The sequence below is a fragment of the Mauremys reevesii genome, linkage group 4, assembly GCF_016161935.1.
Source record: "Mauremys reevesii isolate NIE-2019 linkage group 4, ASM1616193v1, whole genome shotgun sequence".
Lineage (NCBI taxonomy): Eukaryota > Metazoa > Chordata > Testudines > Geoemydidae > Mauremys > Mauremys reevesii.
Window position 1 is genome coordinate 68,919,135 of NC_052626.1, and position 19,295 is coordinate 68,938,429.

The following is a 19,295-nucleotide window of genomic DNA, read 5'->3' on the forward strand; positions in this document are numbered from 1 at the left end:
TACCAGGAATCTTCTTGGTGAGACCATTCTCATAAGCTTTGGAGAAACATCTACAATTTTGGGTGCATCTCGAAACGGAGTCTCCAAACCATTTGAAATTGGCCCATCACTAGCCCTACTTGTCCTAGGGCAAGGCATCAATGCCAGGGGACTTCTTTGTAAAGGAGATGAGATATTTAAAGCCTCCCTTGCATTCTGAGTGGGACTGGCATAGAGTGAGCTCCCTTCTGCCCTTCTCGCACTGAAGTTAACTGAGAGTTAATGGTAATATCTTGTATTCATGGAACAGCTTTCCTCTCAAAGGACTCCAAAGCACTTTGGAAGCTATTGAGGGCAGAGGGCAAAAATTCGCTATAAATATGGATTTATAAATAAAGAAATAGACAGTACTTCACCCACCACTAAAATGCAACCACCTCTATAGTGACATATAGTAGCTACTTAATAGATCTCAGCAACACTGCAGAACAAGAGAGGAAATGAAGAAGAATCTAGTATCCAGCAAAAATATTGGGGGAATTTACAGATGTAGCATGTAACTATTTGAGTTTGAATTTGGCCAAGGACATAGGGGTTAACTACTCTTATAAAAATACCATATGACCATACAACTCAACATCTGAAGGAGAAATCACACGTGATCAGACTGTGACATTTCCCTGCCTCCTTTCCCTCCAGCTCATCACTGAAAAGAGGACATACTTCCTGACAGCAGACTCTCCCAACATCCTGGAAGAATGGATCCGTGTTCTGCAGAGCATTCTCAAGGTGCAGGTGACCAGCTCTGCTGCTGTCCCTCAGAATGATGCCAAACCCACTGTGAAAGGCTGGCTCACCAAGGTAGGTGGCTCTACCCCAGTCAGTCTCCCTCCACACCCAGTGGCCTCACAGACAACAGTCCTCTGCGTTTATATACTGAGGGCCTGCAAGAAGTGTGTGTTTTAATTCTCCCTGGAAACTTGGGGGTTACAGAGAGGCAGAGGTGGATTCCTGAAGTTCAAAGGATCAGGGAAAGAGGATATGATAATTATATACATTGAAGAATGGAATAGAGCACCCTGTCAGGACACATTGACCCTCTCCAATAGCACAGTGCAAGAACAATGCAAAATATTTTACAGCAATTAAAGTAAATGCTTTTATAATGTCACATGTAATTAACGAATGGAACTTGCTGCTGAAAATTATCAAGAAAATTATCTAGGAAGGTCTCAAATGGATTGGACACTTATTCATATAAGAACAGCATCAGCAGTTATGTTAGTCAGGATACACTTCCAGGCACTATCGATTCTTATTCTTCAGGACAAAAAATGATCACTACTTGGAGTCAGGAAAGAATTTGTTATTCTCCCCATAGAACGGTGTTGCATAAGATGCATTATGGGGCTCCTCCATGCTGCACTGGCCAATGTCCAAGTGAAGATTAAAGTCTGGCTGGTCTGTAGTTTGCTCAGGGCAGTGGCTCTCAACCTTTCCAGACTACTGTACCCCTTTCAGAAGTCTGATTTGTCTTGCGTACCCCCAAGTTTCATCTCACTTAAAAACTACTTGCTTACAAACTCAGATATAAAAATACAGAAGGTCACAGCACATTATTACTGAAAAATTGTTTACTTTCTCATTTTTACCATATAATATTAATATTTTACTAACATTTCAGTGTATATATAGAGCAGTATAAACAAGTCATTGTCTGCATGAACTTTTAGTTTGTACTGACTTTGCTAGTGCTTTTTATTTAGCCTGTTGTAAAACTAGGCAAATATCAAGATGAGTTGATGTACCCTCTGGAAGACCTCTGCGTACCCCCAGGAGTACATGTACCCCTGGTTGAGAACCATAGGAGATAGGTCACCAGACTACATGGGCCATTGGTCTGTTCCTGTGTAACAGGGAAAAGGTCACTAGACTATATAGTCCATTGGTCTGCTTTGGTATGTTGAATATTTTTCATTATTTAAACATTTTTATTCATGTATTTTGTATATTGCATTTCAAAACACAATAACAACAGGTAAAATTTTCAAAAGGATCTCAGGGTATGTGTACACTGCAAAGAAAAACCCATGGCACTGAGTCTTGGAGCCCGGGTCAGTTGACTGGGGCTTAGGCCGCAGAGCTAAAAATAGCAGACCCTCCCACCTCTCTGGGTTTCAGAGCCCAGGCTCCAGCTTGAGCAGTACATCTACCCTGATATTTTTAGCCCTGCAGCCAGGGGCGGCTCTAGGCACCAGCAAAACAAGCTGGTGCCTAGGGCGGCAAAATCTAGGGGGCAGCAAAAGGCTGGGGCTCCAGCTCATCCTGCCGCTGCGAGCTGAGGAGCGGCCCGTCCCCTGCTGCTGGGGGGGGAGGGGGCGGCAGGCTGGGCCGGCGGACCTGCCGCAGTCATGCCTGCGGGAGGTCCACCGGAGCCCCGGGACGACTGGACCTGCCGCAGGCATGACTGCGGAGGGGGCGCTCGTCCCGCGGCTCGGCTGGACCTCCCGCAGGCATGACTGCGGCTGCTCAAGCGGAGCCGCCGGACCCGCGAACCGTCCGCAGCCCCGGGAGGTCCAGCTCTGCAGTCATGCCCGCGGGAGGTCCACTGCTCCCGCGGCTCCGGGGCGCCTCCCGCGCATGACTGCTTGGGGCGGCCAAAAACGTAGAGCCGCCCCTGCCTGCATCCCAAGCCCAAGTCATTTGACCTGGGCTCAGACTCAGCGCCACACATTTTTCTGTGCAGTCTAGACATAACCTCAATACTCAGGCACCTACATTCCATTTTCAAAAGCATCTAACTGGCTTAGGTGCTTTTGAAAATGTTTCCCTGCATCTTTGCAGGGATCACAAATGAAAGATAGTTTACACTAGCTCAGAATAACCAGTTTAGAGAACCTTCCAACAAGAGATTCAAATGGAAAGAAAAAATCCCCAAAACTACTGCTGGCAATGCAGTAGGATCCAGTCCCTAGGTTAAAATCTTTCATTCCTTTGTCGTTCTGTAGGTGAAACATGGTCACTCTAAGTTGGTTTGGTGCGCACTGATTGGGAAAACCTTTTACTACTATCGAAATAATGAGGACAAGGTACGTTGTGTTCCTCCTGCTATGTCTCATAGTTTCTATCTTCCTTTACCTACTCTCCTTTCTTACTCCAACAATCCCATCCTCTCCCTCACTTCAGCCCCAACTAGTAACTCCCACTCTGCAAAAATGTCTACACCTCCTACTAGAAATACAAATACATTAATAGTCTTTAAAAATACCAAAGAGACATAACTAACAAAGTATGTTCCTGCTGTCTCCCAGATCGCTCCTCTTGTCTCTCTCTCACTTCCTTTGTCTTTGTGCCTGCAAGTCCTACCCCTGCTCAGGGAATGTCAAGCCCTTGTTCTGGGCTCAGCTTCCCACAGCCCTCCTCTAAGCCTTGCTGCAAGAGAGCTTCCCGGAGCATTCCACTCACCCAGACCTCCCTACCCATGTGAGTCCCACCCCTGCCCCTGGGACTCACCCTCCAGCATCCACTCATGTTTCAGGCTCAGCTTCCCTTAATCAGGCTGGTTTTTCCACTTGTTCCTAAGGCCTCTGTACAAGTTCTCTTGTAACTCAGCAGGGGCTCCGCCCACCTCTGCCCAAACCTCATCAACAACATTTTTCACCTTTTGCTCTTCCCACGCGGTCTCTGTACAGCTCTCCTCTGCTTCTCCTGGGGGCTCTCTTTTTCTCCTCAGGCAGCTCTCACTTGCTCTTCTCTGAATCTCACCCTGCTATCACACAGTTCTCACCTATGCTGCCCTTTCCCTACAGCCAAGGTGTCTTCATGTAAAGCCAATTAGGAGGCAGCTGATGAGTCCCATGTGCACTGGATCCTGCTCCTTAAAGGGTCCAGTCACCCAGAGATAAAAGCCCTAATTCCTGACTGGGAATCTAGTGCTAGTACAATACAATAATAATAATGGGAGAAGGATTGGGGCCATAGTTTGTAAAGTACTTTAGGCTCATGAAGGAGGAGAAGTGCTATAGAAATGCAAAATGATACTATTACTTTTATACCATTTGAACATAGAATTATAGTTTAGTTCTTGCATTTTCTAGCACTCCCAGCAATCTGACCAGGGTTTCCTGGTTTCAGTTTCTTCTTTTTCTCCATCTTCTCTACATAAAGACAGGATACTTATCTTAGTTCATTTCCTTTTCCCAGTGTCCTCTGGGGCATTTGCACATACGCAAGTCAAAGGTGGAGGAGGTGGACCGTTCCTGTGACTCGGATGAAGATTATGAAGCCACTGCAGGGGGTCTCCTCTCATCCCATTACACCCTGGTGATTCACCCACAGGATCAGAGTCCCACCTACTTACTCATTGGTACCAAACACGAGAAGGTATGAGTTGATGTCCTTGGAGAGCAGAGATATGTGATGCTGGTATAACTTGTCACCAGTGAGTGGAAAATACAGATGGTTAAACCAGTTTGGATAAGATAAGAACCAACCCAAAAGTTCCCCCAAACTCAACCCCAACAGGCGGGTTGAGATTTTAAATCTGGTTTAATTATTTTCTTTTCCCTTCTATTTATTTTTCATTTTTGCTGCCTTCTCTGCAGCTGAGGGCTCAGGATACCAAGATTTCCAAACCCCACCAAAAATCATCACCGTAGAAAGACTTATCTTCTCAGTCCCTCTCCACCCACAACCCTGCAGGACTCTGTCTTGTATCAGGCGCAGCTCACACAGCAGTGAGACACATATACATGCACTGTGCACTACTACTCCTAGACAATGGATGGGGGATCCTTGGAGCATGGTGCTTAGCTGTTCCAAATTCAGAGGCCCCATCCAAACCTGACTTACTCCACCCCTTATGACTTGATGAACAGTGATAGCCTCAAAGCACCTAGCTAGCCCGCCTGCAAGCCATTGCTGGCCTTTGGTCAAACTGGAACTTGGGTGAGCCAAAAGTTAAATACGTGAAGAGTGAGTAAGAGGGTGTATGTGTGAGAGAGAGAAATATATTTACCTTTAATGGTGACCCTTAGCTTGATGGCTGGTCATCTATAAAGATGACAGTGAAATGTCACTGGGTTTCCAGCATCACCTGTTCTTTTCATGCTGTTCTCTCCTTTATCCCCAGGATACATGGCTGTACCATCTGACAGTAGCAGCTGGCAGCAGCAGTGCCAAGGTGGGCACAGCATATGAACAGCTAATTGGAAAATTACTGGATGCAGAGGGAGACCCACGTAAGTAGAAACCCAAAATGTCTTTCTATGGTGGGAAAGGGTGAGGAATGGTTATCTTTGTCACTGGTTTGAATCCAGCCACAGAAGAGAAGAGGGAATGGCTCGATAGATCAGTAATGGGATAGGGTGCCTTTCACCTCTAATTATACAGTAGCACTTCAGCAAAGGACTCAGGCACTACAGTAAACCTAGTCTGTCAATTAATTTATCAAAGCATCTGCAGCTCCTCTTACATTGCAGATCAAACTATAGTAAATATTGAGCACAGAAAGTTGATCCAAATCTGGGATGGTTCTTAATAAATAAGAACTTAAGAGACAAAAGTCTGAATCTCTGACTCCCTGGCATGGTTTGCCTTGAGTTTCACTTACCCATGTATAATGGTTGCATGCACATATACTGTTTCTCAAACACACACACACGCAGCTCCCCATGTATGTATGCATACACACTGACATATCCCTGGATACACACTCGCAGCCACTTACATTCACTCCCACACACATGCATATACTGTCTCACACATACATACACACCTATTTACTCACTCATTCCCATGTAGACATGTTCACACATACTGCCTGCACACATTCTGAGGTATACATACCATGCATACTTGTGCCTGCATGCATGCATGCATACATACACTCTCACACCCGTGAATACGCACATACAGACATACAGCTGTCTCTGAGCTTTGATCAATGTGCCATAATAGCTTCCACTGATGAAGATCCCAATAGCATGTGTCTGTTTCACAGAATCGGTCTCTCATGTGCATCAACAAATTGAGCTGCTTCCCACCACAGTCCAGCCAGTGTGAAGCTCTCAGACGGCCTGGTGGCAAATTGCAGGGCTGCTCTCTGCAGCCATCTGGCATTACTTGCTGGCATTCATAGCTACTTGGCCACTGTTAGTGTCATGGCTTCACTGGAGTCAATAGAGTGACACTAAGGATTAACGTGGCCCAATGTAGTGCTGCTTGCCCTAATTGCTTGCTAGTTGGGCCAGGTTCTTTTTCTGTAGGGATCGGAAGGGGCTCTGCCATGGGAGATTTTGCTGGAAGATTCCTTCTCACCTTGTACCAAACTTACACTGCTACGTTTCTGAGGTTGTATGTTTTTACCTCATCTGCCACTCAGAATCTCCTTTGTGGAAACACCCCATGCTGTGCTACAGTAAGGATGGACTGCACACCTCACTCACTACTCTGCCATCAGAGGCGCTGCAGACAGAAGGCCTCAAGCTCTTCAAGGTATTTAGAGAACCATTATACAAGATTTTAGATGTTCTACTCAATTATTTTAGGGGAGGGGTAAGCTCTGTGCAAGACATTTACTGCGACTCTGTTTGCCCCTACTGTTGGCACAGATGGGGCTAATGTGTCAGTTGTAATACAAGGGGCCAGTCTGTCTACCTGTCTATGCAAAGAACCCTTGGGCTAGCTTCTGAATTGCAGGACTTGTCTGTCTTCTTCTCCCATCCCACTGGAGAGAGAGGAAATAACTTATTGTCAGACTCCCTAGAGCCTTCCAGCCAGGGTACCTGGGACAGGCAACTCATCACCTGATACTCACCCCTCTGCCTCTGCTTTGGGCCCTGAAAACATTAATCCCAACATTAAGGCCTGGTCTACACTAGGAAATTAGGTTGGTATAACTATGTCGCTTTGGGGTGTGAAACATCCACACCCCTGAGCAACACAGTTAAACCGGCCTAATCCCCAGTGTAGACAGGGCTAGGTCAACAGGAGAATTCACCTGTTGACCTAACTACCCTCTCAGGGAAGTGAATTACCAGAAACCCTCCCATCTGGGTAAGTAGTGTCTGCACTGAAGCACTACAGTGGCGCAGCTGCAGCGTTTTAAGTGTAGACAAGACCTAAGACTAGGAAGCAAGGATGGGCTTAGGGGATAGAGGTTTGCTGAGGGGAGCAGGTAGCAGAGGAGCGGGTTCTTAAAAACAACTGCATTCAATGACCCGAGAGATACGACAGAGAAAGTTGTGTTTGGGGGTTAGAGCAGTGGAATGACTCAGGACTAATGGATTCTATCATGGCTCTATCACTCACTCGCTCTGTGCCTCTGTTTTCCCTTCTACAAAATGGGATAATAGATCTTTATAAAAGAAACCTACAGTATTGTACAGGAATAGTCTGAAACACTGTAGCTGACACTAGTCTCACTGTAGCGTTTGGGGTCATTACCGTTGACTGTTGCAGTATTTTATCATTTATAAAGGCACCTTCTCTGAGTATTTTACCTTAAATTTGTAGCACCCTTGGTTTGCCAAGCTATGAAGCCCAGTGGCAGATTTACTAGTGTGACCAAGATGCCTTTTATAATAATGGGGTAATCTGAACTCCCCTGTGTTTAGTATCAGACCTAGACCCCAGTCATAACAGCGATGGAGTGGGAGTATAGTCTAATGGCTAGAAGAGTGGGCTGGAAGTCAGGGATTCTGTTCCTGGCTTTTCTTGCTGTGTAATGTTGCATAATTGTAGCTTTCTCGACATACTGCAAAGAATGGGCTACTTGAGGTGCAGTCTGCGTATGATGTATATAGGGCAAGGGGAGAAAGTTTGTATGAGAGAAGCTTGGTCTAGTAGAAGTTAGAGCATAGTCTTGGAAGTCAGGAGATCTGGGTTTTCTCCCTGTTTCTGCCACTGATGTGCTGTGACACCTTGGAGAATTCATTTCCCCTCTGAGCCATACTGGAGCTGGAAGGTGCTATGGGGAAAAAGTGAAGTATTATTATTACCGCACATGCTAATTTCCCCCTTTTGTAGTCCTGTCAGCTGTTCATCAATGTCCCTGTGGAGGCTCCATCTATTGATTACCATGTGTCACTTGCCCAGACAGCGTTGCAAGTCTGTCTGACACATACTGAGCTACAGAATGAAATCTACTGCCAACTGGTTAAACAGACTAGCTGCCGGCAGCCCCAGAACCACTCAGTCATTCAGGTGAGCTTCTCTTGGTCACTTCCAGGCTGCAAGCTTTTTTTTTTTTAAATCCATATTTTGAATAATTAGCAATAAGTCTAGTCCCCATAAAAGACTAGTCACCTTAAACACTTCAAGGTTTGTGGGGGCAAAAATAATCTGAAGTGTGATGCGCAAAGGAAAAAAAAAGTATTGAGTAGTGCAATTTACTTGCAAAAGCATGTTTAGGTTGAATGCTCAACTATTCACCAAAAGCAAATTCCAAATACTGTTCAGTTGCATTGAATAGTTACCTAAGTCACATGGTATTGGTTCCATCTCTGATTGTGATATGATTAGCCAACAGGATGAAAAGCATGATTAATACACTTGAATGTGCATTTTGAATTTTGTGATGTGCTTATTAAGTTAGTTGCCTGCATACGTTACAGTTCAAAGACCCAGATCCACATAGGTATTTATGTCCCTAACTTCCATTGATTTCAGTAGAAGTTGGGATCCTAAATATTTTTGTGGATCTGAGCCAAAGTGTCCATTGGATTCTTGATTGTAATATTCCCAGTTCAAATCATGTAGAGAGCAAGAATGACCAGCAGGAGAAATTTATGAATAATTTGAAATAATGAATAATTCTGAGAGAATTGTGATCTGTTTGCAGGCAATAAAAAGGCAAGATTCACTGAATAAGTAGTTGGGAACTATTCACACAGCTCTAGTTACAGTGGCCAAGATTTTGAAAAGTGACGACTGATTTGTTGTACCTCAATTTTTGGGTGCCCAATTTGAGATGCCAAAGAGGCCTGACGTTCAGAAAGTGCTGAGCACCTGCCTCTGAAAATCAGGCCCCTTTAAAACATCTCAAGTTGCACACCCAAAAAATGGAAGCCCCCAAAAATCACTAGTCACTCTTCAAATTCTTGGCCCGAGTGTCTTGCACAAGGGGAACTGGCAACAAGAGCAGAGCAGGAGTGATTGCACCTTATTTGCCCATTTCTCTTCCCAGTGCTGGCAGCTCCTGGCTTTGTGTGCTCCTCTCTTTCTTCCTCAGCACCACTTCCTCTGGTATATCAAACAACACCTGCAGCGGCATGCAGACTCCAGGTAAATAGCATGCCATCTTCTTTCACTGGCTATGTTGCCTCCAAATCCCTGCTGCATCAACTACAGGATTGTAGCACAGTAAGGCTAATTTATGACTGACCCATGCAAAGGCGAGTTGGAGATGGAGATGACATAAGAAGCCTTCTCCAAGGTGCCAGGCTGTCCTTGCTCAGAAGCCATCTTTCAGCCACTTTTGACCCACTTTTCAGTGGGAATGTTTCCTAGTCCATATGGCTGTATATATGACAGTGAGTATAAATGCTGCTGAAAGGTCAGCAGGGCTTCTGGGGGGACAGGAAAAGAGGGCTGGGAGGGAAATAAAAAAAAAAAAGTTAACAAACCCAAACTGAATTCCAAAGAGATAAGAAAAGTTATTTAAAACTAAACAAGATCTCCCACCACCTTCTCCCTACCCTTTCATCCTTTTAGTAGGAATTATGTTTCAAAGTGGAAGGTTATGTTGCATAATACTCTAAACTCCCCCGCATTCCCCGCCACAAACACACCAACAAGAAAACAACCAATGAGAGCTTTTTTAACAGCAGTAAGCCATTCTAGGGTGTACATTAGTTGTATGTTAATAGATTTCTTGGGTAGTTTAAGGAGCTTGGACTTCAGCCTTGAGTCTCCTCATACTCTTGGGGCATGCATCAGTGGCCAGGTAATGCACACCCTGTTGTGGTTTATTGCTATATGAAGAATAAATGTGGGTAAACAGCTATGTCATTTCAAACACAGGCTTAGATACAACCTTTGTCAAAAACGCAAATCAACACTGTCCTGGAATTTGAAATAGTCTGTATAATCTTTCTAGCCGATGTTTTTCATTTTCTTTGCTGGTGCCTCTGCACTTGCTGGTTCCAGCCAGAATTGGAAATGCCAAAATTCCAAAAAGGGAAAGGGGCATTCTCACAGTATCGCCAGCTCAGATGGAAGCAGAAAATTCACCCTACTGTCCTGCTCCAATACTAAGTGGTGGGACCTTTTGCCATCTGTAGAGGGTGAAGAACCCCAGTAGGCCAGCCCGTATTCCACCTTGGTTCCACAGCCTGCCGGGGATATCAGCTGGCAGCTCCTTCATGAAGCTATGACCACGGGCTTGTACTTGGCATGGTTCACCCCTATCCCCAGCACTTGCCCTTTTTGCGGTGTGAGGGAGACTTTGGAGCACGTCTATTTAGAGTGCACTAGGTCGCAGCCCCTTCTCCTAAGGTTCTGGTTGAACTTTTCCCCGCGCTTCCTGATTTATGCTCACCCTGTCCACGGCCCCACGAAGTTGCGGGACTTCCTCATCAAGCTCCTCCTGGAATTGGCTAAAGTGGCCATTTATGAAACCAGGAGGAGGATGCTGGATGGCGAGGTGTTCTGCGACTCTGGGACCTACTTCCATTCCTCCCTTCAATCATGTATCTGGGCAGAGTTCCTCTGGGCAGTGTCTGCTAGTTCCCTAGACACCTTTGAGGAACAGTGGGTGTTGTCCAGGGTTCTCTGCTCGGTGTCGCCCTCCGGTTCCTTGATAATGGCCCTGTTTTTTTCGCAGTTGTCCCCTGGAATTATTTGAGTCCCAGGTTTAGCCACTCCTGCCCTTCGACCAGGAGAGGGACCTTTAGACATGGGCGGACTTGTGGCCACCCATTCCTGGATCTCAATAGGTGGAAGCAGAAAATTCTATAAATTTTACAAAAGAACCTAGCATCTGGCCTTGTTTTGCAGACCGAAGAGGTTTGGATCTCAATCCTAACTCATGTGTGTTTATCTGAATCAAATCTAATCTCCAACTCTGTAGAGGTGAATAAGGACACTTGCAAATACACACATTTTCACTTGAGCAAGATGCCAGGGGAGAGAGTCACTGGGGAGAGAAAATGGTAATGGGCACAATAAGTGTATCCAAAGCATGTGTTTGTGTTGTCACTCTCTCACCCTGGGATTAGGAGTGAAATAGGCAAGTATGCAATCTACTGTCAGAGGTCTGTGGAGCGCACGTTGCACACTGGAGAGCGGGAAGCCAAGCCTTCACGAATGGAGATTGTGTCCATTTTGTTGCGGAATCCCTTCCACCATTCACTCCCCTTCAGCATTCCAGTGCACTTCATGAATGGAACCTACCAGGTAAGACATGGGTGCCAGGTACCTCTCAGGTAATTGAGTCCTGCACTGGGGTCTTGCTAGTGTTTACATTCTTTCGTCACTTGTGGCTAGTTCTGTCCCCCAAGATAGACTTATTTAATTATTTTAATTTCCTGTTCCATTTCAGGTTGTGGGTTTTGATGGTTCCTCAACAGTGGATGAGTTCCTCCAGCAGCTGAACCAGGAGACAGGAATGAGGAAACCATCCCACACTGGGTTTTCCCTCTTCACAGATGATCCTTCTGGCAGGGATCTGGAGCACTGCCTGCAGGGCAATGTAAAGGTAATTCCCTCCTCACTAGTCTCATCAAGACAAAGCAAGAGTGAAAGCCTAGTGAGGAGCCTTGACTTTCTTAGCAGAAGTAGAACTTGCCTTGTCTTGACTAGAGTGTTACATGGTGTTAGTCAGAATGAGCTAGCTAGCACGATCTAACATTACACTTCTAGATGCTAGTCAAGACAAGTTCCTGTTGTGTTTTGGGATGCCAGGTACATCTAGTTCAAATTCAGTGACCAAAATTATAAATACACACATACCATCTCTTGACGAAGGTACCAGGTACTTCCTGCAATGTTACTGAATATGTCCTAACTTTCCATTGACAACAGTGCAGCCAGTTACTCCTAGGGGAATTCTGCACCAAAAAATTAAAAATTCTGCACACGGTATTTTCAAATTCTGCAAAATTCTGCATATTTTATTTGTCAAAATAATAAAAGATAAGCACACCAGTTACAATTATTTTTGGTGATTTTTTTCAAAATTCCTATCAGCACGTATGTCTGTAACAGTACAGATAACAAAAAAGATTCAAGAACTGTTTTTTGACAAATAGATTCCTTACAAGGCAAATTAATACAGAACTCTGACGAATAATTCATTTAAACTACAATGCAGAACTGTATTTCCCACACCCCTCAGAAGCAGTGCAAAGACGGGGGAGTCAGGGGTAACAGAGGAGCTGAGGGAAAGGGAAGTAATTTCTGGGAAGGAGCCTGGGTGTGAATTTGGAGGGTTGTTGGGTATGGGTGGGAAGAGTATGGAACAGGTTTTTTGTGCGGGTGGGGAGAGATTGTTAGGGAGCTTCCCTCATGCAGACCCTGGCTGACTTCTAGGCTCTCCCATTCAGTCAGGCACATCTGCTCCTGCCCCATGTGTCCCTCCAGCCTCACTTAGACACCCACTCCCCCCACATCCCCATGTGTCCCTGCACCCCCCCCTGTCCCCATGTGTTTCTGCCCCCAGTCAGCCACCCTCCTGTCTCTGTGGCCCTGCACCCCCTTCCCCATCCCCATGTGGCCCTCCACTTCCCTCCCCCCTGTGGCCCTGCACCACAACTCCCATTCAGTCCCTTCCCCAGTCTGTCCTCCCCCACTAGCTCTTATGAGCCTCGTCTCACCCCCCAGCTCAACCACGCTGTCTGTCTCCCCATAGCCCCTGTCTCCTGACCTGGCCCGACAGGTGCTATGAAGAAGGCAGGCTCTTTCTCTTTCCTAGATGGCCAGATGCGGCTGCTCTTTTCTATCACGCAGCATCTTCTGGTGGGAAAAAGGCAGAACTGCAGCAACTTCCCAGCAGAAGCTTTTTTCTTCGCAAAAAAATTAAAAATATGCACAGTTCAATAATTGTGTGTGCACAGTGGCACAGAATTCCCCCAGGAGTAAGCCCGTGTAGGAGAATGCAAGCATTTAAGACAACATGAGAAGTTTCACTCAGTGCAAGAAGAGACCTGACATCCAGAGTTTCTGTATGTAGATATCACCCACACTCCAGTTTGATGGCTGGCTGGTTAACTGGGTGGCACAATGGACATGCCTTGTAGAGACCAAATTTTGTCAGTGACTTTGGAGAGCCCATCCTCCCTGTTGGCATAAGGGTTGCACTTGCATCTAAGATACAACTTATGCCACCGAGAGATTGATGGAGCAACATTAGCAATGGCAGCTTTGAAGAGGACTCGGGTCCCAGCTGCATGGAATTTGTTGCTGTGGCAAAGTTAGAGAGCATCAGAGGGTTAAAAGTACTTTACAGAGTAGGAAGAAAATGCTTCAGTGACTTTCTGAGGAAATGCCACAGTGAACTCTAAACAAGTGATTCTCTTTTTCAGCCTGATATAGCTCATAAGATCATGAGCTTTGTTGGTGATAGAAACATGATTTAGGAAGATGGAATGTTAGAGTGCCCAATGGGGTCTTAGACTACCAAGGGCACTAACTCAGCTGGTTTGGGTATTATCCAAGGGGTCCTCAAACCTTAACTCAAGGAGTTGGGATGTTTGGTCAGTTAACCCAAGTAGCCTCTTATGCTCGTCACTTGTCCTTTATTGCTATGTTAAGGAGGAAACAGATCTTTACTGGACTGTAGCAAAAGGAGTGGAGTAATTTGGAGACGGTAACTAGAACTGCAGTGTCTAATAGACGAGAGACAAGGTGGGTGAGATAATGTCTTTTATTGGACCAACTTCTGTTATGAGAGAGACAAGCATTCAAGCTTACACGGAGCTCTTCTTCAGGTCTGGGAAACATGGTCAGAGTGTCACAGCTAAATACAAGGTGGAGCAGATTGTTTAGCACAAGTAGTTAACACATATTTCAGGGACCATTCAAGGTGAAGTGGCCAGTTAACACCCTTCTAGTCATAGGAGGGAAAATGAAGGGGGAGAGGAAGGCAGCTTGGTGGGGGGGTTGTTAGTGGGTTATAGATTGGTGTAATAAACCATAAATCCAGTGTGTCTATTCACTCCATGATTTTTAGTATCTAGCAAAGTTATGAAGTTAAGCTCTCAGGCTTGTCTTTTGAAGGTGTCGTGCAGTTTTCCTCTGAGAACGAGGACTGGGAAGTTAGATATAGAGTGATCACTTTGTGAAAAGTGTTCACCCAAGGTGATATGGTGTTTTTGTCTTTCATCATTTTCCTGTGTGAGTTTATTCGAGAGCATAGTGATTGTCTAATTTCACACACATAGTTGTTATTGAGGGCATTTAGTGCTCTGGATAAGGTGCACATGTTGTGATAGGCATGTGTAGGACCCAGGGGTCTTGAAAGGTGTGTTGTGAGGGATGTTGATCATTGTAGCAGGAGAGATATGTCAGCAGGTTTTGCATCTGTTGTTTTGGCAGGGTCTGGTGCCACTTTGAGTTGGTGTGCCCTGCTGTGGAGAAGCTTGCTTCTGATGATGAGCTTGGAAAAGCTGGGTGGTTGTTTGAAGGCCAGAGGAGTTATTTGTTATTATTAAAGATAGGATGCAAAGATGCATGAGATGCAAAGTTGGGATCCAGTTCCAAACTTTCCCAAGATTTGGTGATACCCGGGATCCTGAATATCAGATCCAAGATCTGTTATATAGACACAGGCCATGCATGGAGTTTGCATGGGACTGAAATTCACATCCAAACTTCCCCCTAGGTTTGGATCTGGAGTGTTCAGTTGGCCAATCTCTAGTTATTATGTGTTGTCTAGCAGAAAAAAATGTATGGTTGAATTGTATGTCATTTCCTGGCCGAATGTGTTCTTGGTCCACTCTCTCCTTCCCATACCTAAACCCCACAAAGTTTGTTTGCTTACTTTTCATTCAAGCCTTGAGTCAGCTTGTCTCTCTGTGATCTCTTTACAGATCTGTGATGTTATTTCAAAATGGGAACAAGCCTTGAAAGAACTGCATCCTGGGAAATATGAAGGTAGCACAAGAATAGTGAAGCTGACCTATAAAAGCAGGTATTGTGCATAGTTTGAGGGAAACACAACTTGGGTGAGGTAATATATTTTATTGGAGCATCTTCTGTTGGTGAGAGAGACAAGTTTTCGAGCTATACAGAGCTCTTCCTCAGGTCTGAGTAATTTGAGGGAGTCATCATTAAATATTTATTGAGAGCAGTGATCCACCTATAGGTCCTATAACTTTTTACAATACTGTACTGTTAGAACTGGCAGAACTCGCTTAGGGCTGGTCTACAGATGAAAACTAATCCAGAATGATGTAAAGCTACTTGTCTTTACTTTCAAGGCCCTTCATGACCCATCCCCACCATATCATTTCTCATTCAGTATTCAAAAGTCAGTCCCCACGTGCAACTGGTCCATGACATCAGCCTCCATCACCACAAAGTTTTAAAACTAGCATCCTCGTGCTGTCTCTTGTATTTGGGAGAAACTCCCCATAAACATGTGCAAAACTAACTCATTATTCACATTAAATCCATCCTCAAAACTCTGCTTTGTTGAGAGGCCTACAAAAAAAATTGACAATAGTTAGGCGCTGGTGTTCTGACCAATATGGTCTCATTGTTTCCTTGTATTCTCCCCGTGTGTCTGTCTCCATCTTTTGTCTTATACTTAAATTGTAAGCTCTTTGGGGCTTTGTATGTTTTGTGTTATTACAGCACCTAGCATAATAGAATTCTGGTCCATTACTGGGGCTCGTGGGTTCTAGAATACAAATAAATAATAATAAGCACATTAACTACTCCTGATTAGCTTAATCAACTTTTAATCCACTTTTATTCCAGAATAAGTGTGTCCACACACGGAGTTAATTTTGAATAAAACACTTGTATTCTGGAATAAAAGTATCTACACACAGAATTAATCAGGAGTAGCAGAAAAATACCAGAAAAATTCCCTTGTAGACAAACCCTTAGTCTGGCTCCATTCCATTCCCAAATGTATGGGAAGGGGTATATGGGTGAAAGATAAAATCAATACACTGTGAAAGATATAATAGACTTGGTACCAAATAAAAACTAGATACAGTACAACTAAAGTTTTGTGTAGCTCCAGACAGACTGGATCCTGAAACAAAATTAAATAATACATACTACATAAGAGGAAGAGAGAATTGAAAAAGTATAGGTCTACCTTGGCGGGGGGGAGGGAAATGTAGGCTGCCGGAGCCTTGCAATGAAACGAAGTCATTGGGACAAGAAAATACAGAAAGCCCATTCTAAATGGCAGGAGCTGCACAGGAGGAGGCTCTTGTATGACACAGAGAGATGCTACATGAGATGGGACAGTAGGGAAGCAGGAGACAGAGATCCATAGGGAGAGCTGCACTGAGTTCATGGTGGGCTTCATACACAAGAAGGGCATTTCTGAAGTGGACTCTGAAAGGAATAGGGAGCCAATGGAGAGCTGTCTGTGAGTGAGGGTGAGGTGAGAACATCCTTTTGAAGGGTTCCACACTGCTGGCAAAAGTAAGCCCTCCTTAGGAGCTGAAAAATTAAATATCAAGGTTTTCTGTGTCAGCACCCATACACAAGTAAGGGAATGGAACAACAGGTTCATGCAATATTCCCTTTGTAGCTTAGTCAGAGCTAGAGCTGGATTCTGTGATAGGTGGAGGAGTTACAGGATATCTAATAAATACCATCTATATCTGTACTTGACAGAAGGGAATCTCTTCCCCCAGTTTCATAAAATATTGCTAAGCTAACTAGACACTTTCAGTAAATGGATGGTTCACAAACTGGAATGGCTTCAAAAGCTATTCTCCTTGTTCGTGAACAGAGGGCTTTAGTCTTCAGGGCTCTCAGCACAACTCCTTTCTAATGCACAAAACTCACTTTGAAAATAATGGTTATTTCAAATCTGTTCGCAGCTAGTGCCTGGTACCTTTTCTCCTCTGCATTTCTCTCCTTTTTAGATTGTATTTTCGAAACCAGGCAAAAGGTGAGACAGATAGAGAGCGGTTGCTGCTGGCCTTCCAGGTCAGCAGTGAAATAGCCAGTGGGAGGTTCCCTGTCAATAAGGAGCTGGCTTTGGAAATGGTGGCTTTGATGGCTCAGGTGAGCAACCAGCCCAGTGTGCTGTGGGATTAACACTTTTTATTATATTTAACACTATTATAAATGCTGGAGGTGAAGCGGGGTTTGGGAATGGAAGCTGACAGCTCATTACGTCCTCCCCCCGACGTAAAAACCTCACGATCCCCTGAGGGTCACAACCCCTAGTTTGAGAACCCCTGCGCTAGGGAAACCAACACTTTAGGCTTTGTTTTGGACTGTCCAAAGAGAAAGATGTGGTATCTGGTGGTGATCTTTCGTCAATGTCTTTACCTCTGTTCTTTATAGAACCTGGGGCAGAAGGATAGGAGAAAATCCACACCTCTTTCCCCACGTGCTTCAATGACTCTGCCATTTTCATGTGCTCTATTGGAGGTGGAAGTTCTGTTGCCCAGTTAAGTTGGGCTGCACATCAGCCAAGCTGTACATTGCATTTCCTAAGTTAAGCAATTATGGCTGGTACAACAGAGATGGTGTTCCTTATCAAACTGCTCGCACACAGAATGAGTCATGTCATGCCAAACCAACATCACTCAAGTAAATTATTCACCATAAACAGTGAAAAACTGAAACTAAGCTAAGAAGCAGCGTTATCCATGTGCAACGGTCTTAATACAAAAAGAGGAGATAAGATAGTTTGTTGCCGCTGCTCCTGCAGGAAGACGGTCATTGATGTTTACTGCTTTGACTGCTTGTGTGCATCCATCATTCCCTCAAGGGAATTCTTTTCTAGCAAGAGCTTTAGGAAAACACAGACAGCCTGGGAAAGCCCCAAAACAGCTCTGCACAGCCATTCTAATGAAAATATTAAAATATCACTGTTCTGATCTTAGCCTAATGGTCTGAGCACTCCCTGTTATACTGCTAAGAACCTAGAACCTCCCTGAGGAAAAGCATTTTGCAGGGTCCTAAATTAGGCCTCCATATGTAAGTTACATGTATCATATTACCATTGTGGATTTATTCACATTGTGTGGCAAGTATTGTAGTAGACAGGACAGTTGTGTCTTACTGGACTTTAACTGACCTGCTGTATTGGCTAAAGCAAATGATGAGTCTGTTCACTAAGCCAGTCAGAGAAAAGTATCCTTAGACACAGGAGGAGGAGGAGGAGGAGGAGAGGCTCTCCACCTTGTTCAATCAGAGCTTGAGTACAATGGAGAGAGGCGTGATGCAGGGAACCAGTTGCAGTGCCCTGATCATCACTTACTAAGCTCTAGAGTAAGTGAAAGCTGCAAGGAGTAGCTTAATTTGTGCCATTGGCGTAAGATCCCTCTGAGACCTCAGCCCAGTGGGGAACATAGGCAGCGAGTTATATGGGCCCATACTCCACCAATGTTAAGGAAGGTGGGCCTGGCTCCACCAATGTTTGGGCTTATATTTTCAGAGCCATCCCATCCATAGGATGGACTGGGGCAACCGCCCCAGGCCTGTGCTTTGGGGGGCCCTGTGCTTCAGGAGGATGCGGGGTCCAGAGGGGCCTGGCGCTGGCAGCAGCGAGCGACCTGGCCCCAGCCCGCCCCACTCCACCCTGCCTCTTCCCGCCCCCCTCGCCCCCGCTCCACCCCTACCCCCAAGTCCCCACCCCACCTCTTCCTGCCCTGCTCTGCCCCCTCCCCACTCCCATTCCACTCCTTCCCTCAAGCCCCCACCCTACCTCTTTCTTGCTTCTGCCCCCTCGCCTGAGCCAGCAGAGAGGGGTGGGGACCGGGTCACTTGCTGCTGCCAGCGCCAGGCCCCCTGCTAACCCCCAAGGCTGCCCTGGACCCCGCGTCCCCCTGAAGGCAGTTGCCCCGGTCTGTCGTATGGATGGGACGGTTCTGCTTGGACCCGTTCTGGGCACCACCAAAAATTATACAAACCTGGCGCCCATGGTGGGGAATCCCCTCTCTACCCAGCCCATGCTCTTAAGATCCCTGACATGCTGGGGATTGTGGGGAATGGCTGGCACAGGAGGGAGCAGAGCCATTTCTACCAGCAGAGTTCCCCTAAGCAGGGAGAAATCTCCACCAGCTGCCTCTAGCAACCATGCACTGCAGCAGATGGGGAAATCTTGCTTATGTTGTTTACAAATAAGCTGGTTTCTTATTGGCCAGTTGAGGGGGAAAATAGCAATACATAGA

General features: G+C 45.5%; 1 protein-coding gene across 10 annotated transcripts in view; it reads left to right on the forward strand.

Annotated features, from left to right (window-relative positions):
• Window positions 1–19,295, forward strand: part of PLEKHH1 (pleckstrin homology, MyTH4 and FERM domain containing H1) — a 92,917-nt gene that overhangs the window by 54,932 nt on the left and 18,690 nt on the right. For all 10 annotated transcript variants that reach the window (XM_039534608.1, XM_039534603.1, XM_039534610.1 and 7 more), the window contains 11 exons: window positions 679–840; window positions 2,988–3,068; window positions 4,183–4,362; window positions 5,111–5,219; window positions 6,362–6,474; window positions 8,008–8,184; window positions 9,167–9,264; window positions 11,199–11,376; window positions 11,522–11,677; window positions 15,009–15,109; window positions 17,034–17,175. In XM_039534608.1, the coding sequence (XP_039390542.1) occupies window positions 679–840; window positions 2,988–3,068; window positions 4,183–4,362; window positions 5,111–5,219; window positions 6,362–6,474; window positions 8,008–8,184; window positions 9,167–9,264; window positions 11,199–11,376; window positions 11,522–11,677; window positions 15,009–15,109; window positions 17,034–17,175 (1,497 nt within the window). The remainder of the gene's footprint in view (window positions 1–678; window positions 841–2,987; window positions 3,069–4,182; window positions 4,363–5,110; window positions 5,220–6,361; window positions 6,475–8,007; window positions 8,185–9,166; window positions 9,265–11,198; window positions 11,377–11,521; window positions 11,678–15,008; window positions 15,110–17,033; window positions 17,176–19,295) is intronic.